Source organism: Protobothrops mucrosquamatus, unplaced genomic scaffold (assembly GCF_001527695.2).
Source record: "Protobothrops mucrosquamatus isolate PMUCROS unplaced genomic scaffold, P.Mucros_1.0 scaffold1, whole genome shotgun sequence".
NCBI classification, from domain to species: domain Eukaryota; kingdom Metazoa; phylum Chordata; class Lepidosauria; order Squamata; family Viperidae; genus Protobothrops; species Protobothrops mucrosquamatus.
In genome coordinates this window covers 4,423,818-4,437,072 of record NW_015386388.1, presented here as the reverse complement: position 1 = coordinate 4,437,072, position 13,255 = coordinate 4,423,818, and the positions used below count along the sequence as shown (strand labels likewise).

At 41.5% G+C, this 13,255-nt stretch overlaps 1 protein-coding gene across 1 annotated transcript in view; it reads left to right on the top strand.

Moving 5' to 3' along the window:
- TNS4 (tensin 4) overlaps positions 1–13,255 on the top strand; it is a 41,895-nt gene that overhangs the window by 15,930 nt on the left and 12,710 nt on the right. The window contains exons 5-9 of the mRNA XM_015832278.1: positions 1,419–1,505; positions 3,671–3,778; positions 6,123–6,215; positions 7,539–7,616; positions 7,905–7,973. Coding sequence (XP_015687764.1) covers positions 1,419–1,505; positions 3,671–3,778; positions 6,123–6,215; positions 7,539–7,616; positions 7,905–7,973 — 435 coding nt within the window. The remainder of the gene's footprint in view (positions 1–1,418; positions 1,506–3,670; positions 3,779–6,122; positions 6,216–7,538; positions 7,617–7,904; positions 7,974–13,255) is intronic.

Genomic DNA, 13,255 nt, shown 5'->3' with positions numbered 1-13,255 from the left:
ATATCTAAAAAGTACCAATCTAGAGGATGGGTGAAATAAAATTTCCCTGCTGTAGGAAGTCAAGGAAGTTATCCAAAGTAAAAATGGCAGTGTGCCTGCGTATACAAAAGTCAGGGAATAGGGCCAATCTGTATAATCAGCCTGGTAAAGTTTCCTAAATTGACCACATATTCCCTATTTGTTAATTCACTACCCTCCCTCATTTTCCCCTGTGGGTCTTTTGAAGTATTTCAAGAAACTTAGTGAGGAAAAAGCACAAATCAAGATAAAGTAAATTCCTTTCAATGCAACCTTTTCCCTTATATTTTCCATCTGACAATCAGCTTGAGAAGAAAGCTAGTGGGGAACACCAGTATCCGAAATGGACTTCCCTTGCTTTCCCATTCTCATACATGATTCTCTCTGCTACCATCTGAACAATATCACTCCAACCAAGGAGGAAGGGGCAGTTGCAGACTTGCAAGTTAAATTAACCCTGCATCCTCCTTCTAGAAAGTAGGACTATCAGAAAAACAAGGTGGCTGATCAGGGACATCCAATCAATAATTCATCTAGAATGGCATATTGTTGCTTAAGAGTAGCTAGATGTTCTAGGACAATTTAGTCACTCTGTTAATATTAAATCCTGACATGTAATGTTGGGGTTTTGAATGTTTGCTAGGAAATCTAATTAAACAGTATTTACTTTTGAGGTAGAGGAGGGCAGTACAAAATCCAGAGGCTGGGTCTAAAACAGCAAAATTGACTTAAAATTCTGGCATGTGATTTGAGGAGATTCAGTTTGGAGATTCATTAAAGTCCTTGAATGTGAAAGTTGTGTTTTAAGCTATCACAACTAAGCAGTCTCTTTTAAATTTTGTTTTCTTTTAAAATTAGTTATATCACCATGCAAAAGAATTTTTTTCCCAGCTTTATAAAAGTCCACCTACCCTCTGGACATCTGCAAAGGGTGTCAAAACCTCTCCCCCTCAAAATGAAAGCTATAATGAAATGATGGAAGCAATATTATGTGTGACATATGTAAACATAGGGTATGGCTTTCATTATAAATTCATTGAACCATCTTGATATTTTTAACCCCCTCCCCTTATGCCCTTGCCTTAATTGCAAAAGAAATTTTCATTTCTAACTTACTTTCTGGATTTCAGTAGGATCACTGGGAATTTGGAAAGAATTTGGGTCTCTCCCATTATCTCAGTGTGGTCCATCAATTTCAGTATTTATAAATTGAAATGGATGGACAATCTCTTTTTCCTCTCACCTTGTTTTCATTTATTTTATAAACCTTCGTTATATGCAGAAATTTTTCTAAGATTAAAAAAACTCTATGATGAAAAATATCTTACTGGTTTTTCTAACCACTTTTTCCTAACTTTTTTTTAACTCAGATGTGTATATATGTATATATATTCATACAGGGTATTCCAAAGAAGCCCAGACAACTATGAAGTTTGTGATGGACACCTCGAAATATTGGTTTAAACCCAGCATCACAAGAGACCAAGGTAATCTAAGGAACAGCAAGCAACAAATACACAAAATGAAGGAAAGGCAAGAAAGCTAAAAGCCTAAGAATGTGGCCTGATTCAGACACAAAGATAAATATGATTGTTACATGAATTAGTTACATGAGCTGATGTCCCTTCCCATCTCTGTGGAAGGAGTTTTACTGAATTTTTATGGATTCATGGTGTTGTCCAGTTTTTTAATACATATTTTTCGCCTTGGAAAGCAGGCTAGAAATACTTACTTCCAAGATCCATTTCAGAAAAAAAGAAGTTGCTGGCAGCTCCATCTAAGACAGGGGTCTTCAAACTTGGCCCTTTTATGACTTGTGGACTTCAACTCCCAGAATTCCTCAGCCAGGCACACTGGTTGAGGAATTCTGGGAGTTGAAGTCCACAAGTCATAAAAGGGCCAAGTTTGAAGACCCCTGATCTAAGGCTTCGCTTTAGAGTATTGGACTGAGCAGTGCTAGAGGGATCTAATATCCTAATAAACATGCTTTTGGGGGGAAACAAAAAAGGGATGACTATTTCATCCTTTTGTTGCTGTTGTTAAATGATAAACCTTGCTGGGATGGCCATGGGATCCTTGAAGAGCATTTAATCCACAACAACTTCAAATCCAACAGCCATCTTTTGACTTCTTCACCATAGGTGTGGTTCAAGGACAGCAACAACATTCTGTTGTTGTACCTGAACCATACCTTTATCTTCTTTCTAGGAGCACATCCATCTATGGTAGTCTTGGAAACAGAGACTTCCAAGCTTGCTTCTGATGTAGAAAGTGGAGGCAGAAATTGTAGTAGGAGGAGAAAAAAACAACCAATAGAAATCGGCTTCCCTGTGCTTTTTCTCTCCTAGACTTTATACTTTTCCTAGCCATTTTCTTCCTTTGGCTCAGAACATGGGTATAGTGAAAAGGATAATAAGGAAGAGTTATGCAACAAAAATAATTTCAGAGAAATGTGTTTAAAAGAGATTACTTCAATTATTTGGGCTAATAACAGGGTACATTAGGAAAGCTATGCACAAATGCTCCATATAAGTTATTAACAAAATTCAGTATGGTTTTAACTGATCTATTAAAATTAAGACTGTAAAAAGCCCTGAAGCAATGTCATATAGATACAGAAAGGAAAATGTATCAGATTTATATTGATTTACATGTCCATTTTGGGAAAGAGTCAACTTGCAGAATACAGTGGTGAAAGGATTTAATCCTTTCTATCCCTTCCTCATTGGGAACAGGGAAGCTTCTGGAAATACAAATGAATGTTCGGAGCATTAAAAACTTGGTAGAGTTATTAGATGAGACAAAATAAATGTCTCTCGGTTATTTTTCTCTGCCTCAATTTACTATTTATCTACCTATTTACCTACTTCCTGATGTTTTGAAACTCCAAACTTTGGGACAACTTATTTCTTTAGTACGATGTAAGTTTCAGCCTTACATATATTTGTCACATTCAAATTGAGTTGATACTGCTGCTCAAAATAATTACATCAATAGTCATTTACTTTCTTATTTGTAAGATAAAATCCATTGATAAAGACTGGTATCCAATCACACTGCCATGTCTTGGCATCTTAAGAGATGTTGTCTATATAACTAGTATTTTTTCCTAGCTATTATTTAAGTTTTTGTTACATATATTCATGCTAAATAAGGCATTTTGTTTGTTCTTTCAAATAATTCCCCACAATTTTGTTTTGGGATATGACCCTATATACAAAGCCAGTAATACCAGATCATACCTGGGAAAGGAAAGCATAAAAGCATTTTATGAGAATAAAATAGATAAAGACATGCAGACAATATTTTCTCCCTAGGACCTTCAAACTGCCCAATTCTTTCAAATATAGAGCCTTTCTAGTCTTATCTCAGATAACGAACAGCAAAGAGACTAAGCTGTAAATCAAAAAGCTCCTGATTCCAATCTGGCCTCTGTGTAATGGCCTAATGGTCTTAGGTAAGCCATTATCCCTCTCTGCAACATATGATCACAATATTGGTTTACCTATGGGGATACTGTAAAGGCGCCAGCTAAGTAATGCACATGAAATGCTTTGAACACAGGAAACTCTGTTTGCAAAAGATACAAATGATTATCTCTCTTTATTCTTTGATATGGTGACACTTTGTTCTTTGGTGTATGTTTTAACAGCTATCCAACTGCTAATGGATGAACCACCAGGTACATTTATTATGAGGGACAGCACATCTTATCCTGGCTCATTTGGCTTAGCCCTGAAAGTTTTCAGCAACAAAGCAGGTACTCAGAATTTCTGCTTCAAATTGCAAAGAGGTGATAATAGAGAAGGTCTACAGCAGCCTTCTCCTATCTGATGCTTTCCAGATGTATTTTACTATAAATTCTAGAATTCCCAAGCAGAGGGACAGTTGGCTGGGAAGTCTGGAAGTTGCAGCTCCAGCATATTTGGAAGGCACTGCACTGAGAAAAGCTGCTCTGGTGCCAAACTATGCAGAAACCCCACTTAAGGGATTCTTTATTTAGGCTCCCACCTGCATGTTCCCAGTCTGAATACTGACGAGGAAGGGAAAGATAGCAGACTCTCAAAATTCTGACAGTGTTGGAAAGCAAGAGAGGCTGGTGACTCTTGCAGAGAGGCAGCACATTCATTCTTCTAAAGATTGATGATGCAACTGCAGCTAATGCAGAGAGGTGATAGTTCCCTGCATGGCCAAAAACTCCAAAGTCATGGCTGTAGTTAATCATTCAACATATTGCTCACTGCATGTTCCCAGTTGCCTTGTGGCACACAGTTAAGGAAATTCTGTGAAAATGAAAAACAGAGCTCTATAACTGATAGAGCACAGCATCCCCATAAAAGCAACCAATCGTTGCTACATGTTTTAGAAATCAAAGCCAAACAAATCTCAAGTTTTTTCACACAGGAAAGCAATGGTAGGGGAAGCCCCAGAGAGTAAATGAAAGAGGAGAGGAGAAATGACTGATGAGGCGTCCACAGGAACTGTGAACAAATAAAACAATCGAAAGTTGGTAAATGACTATATTCAGAGTCTTTCTGAATCAAGGGCAATGAGAAGTTCAAGTAAAGAGAAAACTTTGCTTCTAACATTGGAAGCAACCTACGAGATGTCGCAGGGGAAATGAAACAGAAACAAAGCAAACTTCATGTGCTGGAGCCTGTCCAGGCAACAATTTCAGGGTAAAATAGTTGCAAGCCAGGACAAGCAAGCTTTCTGTGACTTTAGCATGGATCAGCTTCAGGGAGGGGAATGCAACTGAAGGGAAATGTAAGCTTCTCTATTAATTAACAACCTGTGCCCCAGCTGAGTTATGAAGCATAGAGGAGATGGAAGTTAATGAACATTAAGAGAAGCAGTGCAGGAGGGAAACCTGTTCCATGTCATTCTACACAACTGTAAAAGATTTTCTCCAATGTGGCTCAAACAGCAATTTTTGTCGGGTTGCGTAAATAATCTATTTAAAACAGAAGAGCGCAGTGAGAGATTGTAAATAATGCTAGCTAATATTGCAACCTTTGTTTTAATGTTAAAAATTAATATTTATTTTTAGCATTTAAACTTTGCCCTTTCGTTTTTGAACGTTGGGAAAGAGTTTATCCTCAAAAAAATCACTAGAGTAAAACTGTACCATGCCACATTGATGTCTTCTAAATATATTCAACTACTACAAGTCTCATTAGTTTTACCCAGGATGGTCGTTGGGAATTATGGAATCTGTATTCCAACCCATCTGAGGCTCTGTGCTAGAAAAGACTGCAAAAAATGAACATATCCCTATGAAAATAGAGAGGACAGACATAGGTTAAAAGAATCTCTGCTCATTTGCTTCTTCTCAATTTTGTTTGGTTTACATTGCATTTGCAGGCCAAAAGCAATATTTTCTCTGTGATTATTTGTATGGATGAACTTTATAGAAGGCCTTTTCTGTTGTTGTCATATACTGAAAAAGTTCCTTAAACAGTTGCATTCATGACTGTGATAGAGGGTCAGGGGGTCTCATTCCAGTCCCAAATTCTATCATTTGTGGTAAAATATCTTGTTATGTTTAGGACTCCAACTCATTAGCTTGCACTTGAAATTCAATCCAATTCTCACATTGCTGAATTTGCAGTTACATAAAGTTTCTTTAAACAGAGGATTTTAGGAACATGAATTGTTGAGAGACTATACAACCCATTTCATGAGATATTGAGTTTAGTTTTTTTTAAAGATTTAACTTCCACATCTCTGGAAGAATTCCACTATGAGTCCATCACTGATTTATATTCAGAAACACTTTGTTTCGTGAGCTAAAACTGTTCTCAAAACAATTTTGCTCCTTCGTCTGGTTTAAATTTGTAACAAAGAATTTTCATAGAATCAAAAGATGATGATAATGGCATCACAAAATCAGGAAAAAAAACATGTGTTATCTATTTCTGTGTATAAAACCAGGTTCAGGAATTATGTCAATATTAAACATAAACAGCACCAAAATTAGAATAAGAAAGCCAGATTTGAATAAAGCCTAAAAAATCCACTTTTAAAGCTCTTTGGAAAGCTTCCAATATAAGGTGTTGGTTTTTTATAGGTTGCATTTCAGATTCCTTTGTTTTGTTTTAAAGGAGAAGATGTTGGTAACCACATTAGACACTTCCTCGTTGAATCTTCTCCCAAAGGAGTGCATCTTAAGGGAGCAGAAGAAGAACCCTATTTTGGTAAGATACTTGGTTGGTTTCAGCTACTTATGCTTAAGCTTTGACTGTCATATATTCATGCATATAGTTATTGGCTGGTGTTGCGATTAGCTGAGTTTCAGGCAGTTGCATTTGTGTTGCTTTTTGCACCTAAAAAAGTGCCCTGCCTATCTGATTCAGCAAAGGTAAAGGTTTCCCCTTTCCAATCATGTCCAACTCTAAGGGGTAGTATTCATCTTCATTTCTTAGCTGAGGGAGCCAGCAGTCATGTGGCTAGCATGACTATACATTCATGTGTATGGAACGCTGTTACTTTCCCACCAAAGTGGTACCTATTTATATACTTGCATGTGCATGCTTTCAAACTGCTAGTTGGGCAGGAGCTGGGACAAGCTACTGAAGCTCACACATCACACAGCACTCGGGTCTCGAACTTGGCCTGTCAGCTTTCCAGCTGACCAGTTCAGCATCTTTAGCCATTCAGCATCATGCCCACTCCCTTTGAAATAGATTCAGTGTTCTATTTCAATTAAGTAGAAAGTGGAAAGTCTATGGAAAGTCATAAATGTGGCAGTCTTGGGAGGCAATGGAACTTTTCACATAGTCTACAATCCTAGAACCAATAAACAGAGATAGCTAACCTTTTACTAGTGATGTCTTATATGGGAAGAACAGATAATCTTTTCCATCTCTTCCTTTATCGTGAAGAGTGAATCTTACCATTTCAGATTGAATCTCTGATATTCAATTGGCCTACTCACAAATCAATGTAGCTTCTTAAAAATCCCCATAAAAATTGGTATCTATTGGGGGGGGGATATTTTCTAAAGGATTAGAAATGCACACACTGTGCAAATGATCTTTTCCTAATACGTATAAAAATCTTTGTATAAATCTTTCCATTATATATAGATTTTGGTACAGATATCTTTTAAAAAATTATGGGCTTTTGCAAAATTTAATAAATATGTAGTGTTGTACAGAGTGTGTTCTAGTTTGGAAGTAGATTTAGCGAGTGAATTTGCATCAAATGTTTTACCATTTTCATCCATATCTATCATTCCATTCAAAGTAACAAGGGAGGGAGCATCCTAATAAAGGAAAACCATCACCACCTCAAGAACTGCCTTCCAGTCACTCAAATTCCTCACCCCATTCTTTTCAAGAGACAAAGACGTCTGCTGGTTTCATAAAATCTCCAGTTTGTTAACACTGCTACCCCAGTTGTTGATTACCTGAAAATGAATAATTTGGACATAAAGTGTGCGATGTGAGGTAGTAATGTGGGCTACAGAGATGTTAAGAACACTTTGTACAATCTCATTCATTTGTTCTTTATTACAGGGAGTCTCTCAGCATTTGTATATCAACACACCATTATGCCATTAGCACTACCCTGCAAACTGATCATTCCTAGTCAAGGTATGTTTAGGATCTTGGACCAAGATTTCCTGCAGCATGAATTCTTACAAACCTTATAGATACCAGCTAACAACAATTCCTTTTTAAACCTAAATATATTTGCTAACAAGTAAAACCTCAATGAAAAGGATGTTAATATATATTAACGTATTAAACTGAACTCTGCATCATATTAGAATTGCAGATTTTTAGAGATCTTTCCAGAAAAGGATATGATTGTGCATCAAGATTTTAATTTAATATGTTTTGTAATGTGGCTGTAACTGTGTGCTGTTATACCTATCTTAGCTTTCCTCAACGATGAAAATCCAGTCCTTGGTTCAGAAGCTGCTCTTCCTTTGTCTCAAAAAGCTGCTGGTGAGTATAATGGGAGTAAGCATTTTTCTTCAGTTAACGAGACCATTTCATATCCTAAAGGTTAAAGTAATAAATAATGACCTGCAGTTTGATCTACATGTTTTGCCTCCTTTCAGTGTTGTCACTTTTCTATAAAGATGTTACATTTTGCTACCATTCAGACCACAATATCCTGTATCTACACAAAGATTTTTTTTTTGGGCATGGTGATTGCATAGTAGATTTTAATCCTTTGTGGTTTCTGTATGTGGGTGTGTACGTGAGAGAGAGGGGGGAGGCAGAGAGTGAGGGGGCAGGGAGGGAGGGAGGGAGGGAGGGAGGGAAGGAAGGAAGGAAGGAAGGAAGGAAGGAAGGAAGGAAGGAAGGAAGGAAGGAATTTCAGAAGTAGTTATCAAGCCTGACTGGTTCTGACTATGGCTTGGGGGAAGGGTTAAGGGATGCATTTAGCCCATTTAGCCCATACTGACAGCTGGTCAAAGAGAGAACTTCCAGGAAGATCAGCTACAGAAGCTTTCATCAGATACTGTAAAATTGAGCTACCAGATAACATTCACTTGTTTCATTAGGTTCGAAGGATATTGTCAGGTTTTCTTTATGATTTCATGCTCACTTTCATGCTTCCTTCTGTTGCACACATTGATTTCCTTTCTGGGTGATTTTTTTTTTCTTTCCCTCCAGGCTTCCTTCCTTCCTTTTCTCTGTCTATGCTATTTCATCACTAGCAACTTGTAGCAGCTTCTAGCACAGCTAAGGTTATTGCCAAGTTAGTTTCACTCAGTTATGCAGATCATTTGTTGTTGTTGTTGTTGTTTGTTTTGTTTTTCTAAGTATTGAGTAGAGAGTAGCAATGTTCAGGCATTTTCTTAGCCTGCAACTGGGAATAAGACACATCCCTACACAGTTTCAAGTTTCTTGCAAAGGATGAAGCACCATTCTGCTCAGCTTTCAATGGGACATGGTAGACAATCTGGAAGGCCAAAGGGGCGAATACTGCTCAACCACTTATCCGCGAGGAAAAACCACTTTGCATTGAATAAGGCAGGACTTGGTAAGATAAACCCCTTTTATTTTTACACAGCTTTTATGGAACAAAACTCCAACCAGTCCTTTAGCCAGTCCTGTTGAAATGAACAAGATTCAGTCTCTGAGTTCTCAGCTTGAGTGCTCCAGGTTTAAGTCACTCAAACACACAGAAAGCTGACAAACCTGGTTAAATATCCAAGAATTCTCAGGCTCCTTAGAGTCTTTTACTTTTCCTGGAGAGCCGCCCCATCGCCCTCTGCTGTCCTGCATGCGTTTCCTCTCTGCACATCCACGCATCTGGAACAGGCCCCAGCTGCTCGTCTTTGCCCAGTTCAGGCCTTCAACTCAGCTGTCTTTCTGCCTGAGTGTGAGTAGATGGGCCCGGTGTCACATCTAGCTCTGAGTCTTCAAGCTCCTCAGAGCCTTCCATGGACTCCGATGTGACCCCAGGTAACCCTTCTCCCTCATCCGATTCATCTGACTCGGCTGCCAGATTCTGCTGGCAAGCAAGGATTCTCAACACTATCCCTCACCACAGGACCCTTCCTCCAGGTCTGACAGGTCAGATGTGGTCATGAAGGGAATTGTTTGTGGAACACCATCACCAAAGCAGGAGCATGCACGGTGGTCGAAGCCTCCCAGGAGAACTCCTCCGGTCAATAGCCCTTCCACTCAATCAAATACTGGAATCGGCCTTTCAACCAACGGGAGTCTCGAATACTGGTGACCTCATACTTGGGAGCATTGTCTCCATCCCGTTGTTCTGGTGGGGGATGTTCTGATTGGTGGAGCAGACACACTGGTTTTTCTGGGAGCAGAGGGACTGGTGAAAGACCAGATGTACCCGTAATGAACGTGGCAATGTTAACCGATAAGCAACCAGATTAATGATGGCTTCAATAGGGAAAGGGCCTATGTACTGATGGTCCAGTTTCTTGGCAGGCCGGTCTGACAGAAGGTGCCTGGTTGAAAGCCATACCCAATCTCCTACAGCTAACACAGGCGTATCTCACCATGACTGATCGGTGACTTTCTTGTAATCTGCCTTGGCCTTATCTAATTGCTGCCGTACCAATTGATGGATAGCCTGTAACTTGGTCAGATATTTGTTAGCTGTGGGAATTGGCACATCAAGCTGCGAGAGGGGGAAAAGCCAGGGATGATACCAGGAACAGTGTCATACACGTGCTGTGAATTGTTAAAAGCAAACTCGGCTACTGCAAGATAGTCTGCTCAATTGTCCTTTTACTGATTCACGAAACAGTGCAAATATTGTCCTAGGATTCCAATTACTTTCTTGATCCTACCATCCGTTTGCAGATGATGCACCGATGACAGGCAGATTTGTACGTCTAGGGCCTTCATCAACCCTTTCCAGAAATGGGCCATAAATTGAGCCCCTCTATCCAAAACGACCCTATCAGGGAGGCCATGCAACCGGAAAACATGCTGGATGAACATGCGAGTGGTGGTGCGGGCTGACGGCAAGCCACAGCAAGGAATGAAATGTGCCATCTTGGTCAGCATGTCCACCACCAAAAACACCATCATAAAGCCAGAACACGGGGGCAAGTCTGTCAAGAAGTCCATGGACACTGCCCACAGTATCTCTTGGGCATCGGCAAGGGCTGAGGTAGACCCGGTGGGGGCCCCTATTGGCCTGCCTATACCATACACAAGACGTGATGTAGACCTGGACGTCGTGTCATACTCAGGGCCACCAGCATGTACAGGAGACTAGGTTCAGCACCTTGAAAAGTCCAAAATGTCCCACCACAGGATTATCATGACATTGATTGAGAATGAGCCCTCTGAGCGGCCTTCCCAGAACATAGAACCGATCACAATATTTCAGGAATCCATCTGTGATGGTCCATGGAGAGTCTGGCCCCAACTCCTCCCTTCATTGATGCACCCACACATCGTGTTGTTGTGCCTCCCGAATCTGATCCCATAAATCTATTGGCTCCCAAACTACAGAGAAAGACTCTAAGAGGAGAATTGTCCTGGGCAGAAGCTTGTCGTCCATACAGGAGTATTCTGGTTTCCTTGAAAGAGCATCCACTCTTTGGTTGTGACCATTTGGTATGTATGTAATGTGGAAATTGAACCTCACAAACAAGAGAGACAACCGAATCTGTCTGTTCAATTTCTGGGCAGTCTGCAAATTTTCCAGATTCTTATGGTCTGTCCAGACTTCAACTTGATGCTGAGCCCCTTCCAAATGATGTCTCCAGGCCCCAAATGCTATCTTAATGGCCAGTAGCTCCCAGATGGTGTAGTTGCACTTGGCCAGATTAAGTTTCTGCTAATAGTATGCACAAGGGAAAAGGGCACCGCCGGGCGTGTGTGCCTGGAGTAACACAGCTCCAAAGGCAATGTTGGACATATCCACTTCCATGACAAATGGCCATTGTAGGTCAGAGTGCTTCAGGATAGGTTCCTTCATAAAGGCTTGCTTCAAAGCCTGGCAAGCTTGTTGCTCCAGGGCAGAGGCGTAGCATGGGGGGTGCAGGGGGTGCCGGCCGCACCGGGTGCAACATCTGGGGGGGCGCGCTCGCACTCGCAGCTCTCTGCCCCTGCCTGTGCGAATCCGAGCCGAGCCGCCGGGTCGCCGCCCACTGTGGAGGGGGGGGCGCAAATTACTTGCCTTGCCCCGGGTGCTGACAACCCATGCTATGCCACTGCTCCAGGGTGCTCCAGTGAAACAGGGTCTTTTTCTGAAGGAGCCTTAACATAACGTGGGGGTTGCCAATTATGCAGGGACTCGACCTTGCTTGGCTCCATGGCTATGCCCTCAGGAGAAATGCGATAACCTAAGAAATCAATGGCATTTCTTCAGTTTGGCATACAAATAATGATCTCGGAGTTGCTGCAGGACCTGACGGAGATGCTGGTGACGCCTCTCCTGCGAAGGGGAGTAGATCCGAATGTCATCCAAATAGATCATGACAAACTGATCTAACAGGTCCTGGAATATGTCATTCATGAAGTGTTGGAAGACTGCAGGGGCATTGGTCAGCCCAAACGGCATCACTGTATACTCAAAGTGGCTATACCGGGTGCCAAACACTGCCTTCCATTCATCACTGGGCCAGATCTTAACTAGGTTGTAGGCTCCTCTTAAGTCCAGTTTCGTGAAGATTTTGGCCTCCCGGAGCCATTCCAGAAGTCCGGGGATGAGGGGCAGTGGGTATCGATTATGTACCATAATGGCATTTAATTTTTGATAGTCACAACAGAGCCTTAATTAACTGGACTTCTTTTTTATAAAGAGCACCAGCACGGACATTGGCAAAGACGAGGGCTGGATAAAGCATCAAGATAGATTTTTGTCCAGAAAGTCCTGTAACATGGCCAACTTGGGGTCAAACATGGAATACAAACATCCCACTGGGAGAGGCATGTCAGGGACTAAGGCTATGGGGCAGTTGTATGGCCGGTGCGGGGGCAATTGAACCACCTCAATCTCGCTGAATTGCCCTTGCCAGTTTGGAGGGCAGGGAAACCCCTGGGGGAATCATCACCTGGCTGGCATAGACTTGGTGGTTGTGGTCCATACACTGTAAATTTTGGAAGGTGACCAAGTTCTGGGACCAAGAAATTGGTGGGTCATGCGTCCGGAACTACACCAAGCCCAAGCCCATGGGGAAATGCAGGTCGAAGGTTATGTAAAACTGAATGGCCTCCTCATGAAGCTGAGGGCCATACCCACAGTTGCATGGTGGGCTCAGACAGGAACAATCGGCTATCAATAATCCACCAGGCATTGGGGAACAGCCCATTTGGCCACAAACGCAGCATCCGTAAAGTTCGTAGTGGCCCCAGAATTGACCAAGGCATGTACCAGAATCCCCTGGGGCCTACTGGGAAGGAACCAGCATGCTGCCAATATCAAGCGCTGTTGAGGTCCGAGTGCCGCATCTGATAGATGCCGCTCGGTGTTGGGGGAAGCCCGATCCAAAATGCCTTTTAGGTTGGGCTCAGGACATTTCCTGACAGATGAGGTTGCATTCGCAGGGCAATTCTGGTAGCTGACCCCTTCATCACTTCTTGGGACAGGATGCAGCCAAATGCCCAGGTCCCCCACAGTAGAAATGCCCAGGTCCCCCACAGTAGAAATACAAACAGTAGAAATACAAACAGTAGAAATACAAACCCCAAAACGTCGTCTATTCATTTCTGCTAACTCCATAGGCTCTTCACGCATAACTGGAGTTTCACGCATAACCGGGGTCTCTGGGGGAGCATGATGACTC